Consider the following 1,455-nt stretch of genomic DNA (forward strand, 5'->3'; position numbering starts at 1 on the left):
CTCTGGACCGGCCCTCATGTCTCACCTTTTGCGCCTCTTCTGCCGACCTCTCCCTCGAGGCCGACATCTCCGGGCTGACCGGGGAGGCCTGGGGGTCCTGGGGGCCCCTGTGTCGCTGGAGGGTAGGTGGGGCAGGGGGACACTCGGCCCTTCTCCCCCTTTGGACCCATGGGTCCAGCAAAACCCTTCGGTCCCGGAGGCCCACTTGCACCGGTGCAACCTCTGGGACCCCGATTACCAGGAAGTCCCATCAGACCTGGAGATCCCCGAATGCCTGATCTCACACACACACACACACACACACACACACACACACGTAAGAAAGAGACAGTCCACGATGAGGCGTCCTGACATCAGCTGAAACACACTGAAACAAAATGTTTTCTCATGTTTGCGTAAAAAAAGGGGAAACTAGATTTATAATTATTATAATTATACATGCATATGTACATTTAAGACTATGTTACAAAATGATTATTTTTTTCAGCTCATTTCTCTTCTGAAAAAGTTCCTCAGCTTTCAAAGGGTTAATAATTCAATGACTTTTCCAAAACTTTCAAAGATTTTGATTTATTTCATGAGTTTTGCAGGCTTGGAACTTGTGAAAGTGAAATTCCATGACTTTTCCAGCTTTTCCATGACCGTGGGAGCGCTGTTTAAACATGTGTCAGTAACATGGAGCCTCTAACCTTTCACTCCTGGATTTCCAGGGATGCCTGGCAGTCCTCTGGGCCCCGCAGATCCTTTTGGGCCCACCGGCCCCTGGCACCCTGTGTCCCCGTTGTCCCCATCGTCTCCAGGCACCGGAGGGTTCAGACCAGGGTCCCCGACCTCACCAGCACACCCTGAGACACCAAACAAAGGTCAGAGGTCACGCAGGGTGATTTTCTGACTCAAAGCTAATTAATTAACCCTTTAAGGACTGTTTGTCGCATTTTAGTCTCTTTTCATCCTTTATTAATAACTCTGTGTGTGTGTTGATGCATGTGTCCTAAATGTAGTCCAGATTGTGTATCTGAGTGTAATCAGTGAATTTGCAGCTCAGCTCCTACAATAAGTCTAAAATACACTGTGGAAACTAAATAGTTACATTCAGACTGTTCAGGTCCAAAAATGCTCCATTGAAACCCATTCAAACTGATGGTTAAAAAATAAACTTAATGAAAGAAAGAAATCATATTAATGTATGATGTCTTTTTAAAGCTTGATTTTTGTGTGCAGAGTGATATAAGTGTGTGTAATATTAAAGCGGGCCTTAAGGGGTTAACCTTAAAGTCTGACCTGGTTCTCCATCTGGTCCAGTACAACCAGTATCTCCACGCGGCCCCAGGATCGGACTCTTACAGTCTGGGCCAGGTTTACCTTCAGGTCCCAAACCTCCTGGAGGTCCTGCAAGACAAAGTCGTGAACTTAATAATAACAATAACAATAATAATAACAACAACAACAATAATA

General features: G+C 45.8%; 1 protein-coding gene across 1 annotated transcript; it reads right to left on the minus strand.

Annotated features, from left to right (window-relative positions):
* Positions 1-25: 25 nt before the first annotated feature.
* Positions 26-1,389, minus strand: LOC121939812 (collagen alpha-1(I) chain-like; the record flags this gene model as incomplete). The annotated part of the gene is made up of 3 exons (XM_042482757.1): positions 26-274; positions 690-845; positions 1,282-1,389. Coding segments are annotated over 3 exons (513 nt in total), but the record flags the coding sequence as incomplete, so codon positions are not given.
* Between the last annotated feature and the right edge of the window lie 66 nt (positions 1,390-1,455).

The sequence above is a fragment of the Plectropomus leopardus genome, unplaced genomic scaffold (assembly GCF_008729295.1).
Source record: "Plectropomus leopardus isolate mb unplaced genomic scaffold, YSFRI_Pleo_2.0 unplaced_scaffold6166, whole genome shotgun sequence".
NCBI lineage: Eukaryota > Metazoa > Chordata > Actinopteri > Perciformes > Serranidae > Plectropomus > Plectropomus leopardus.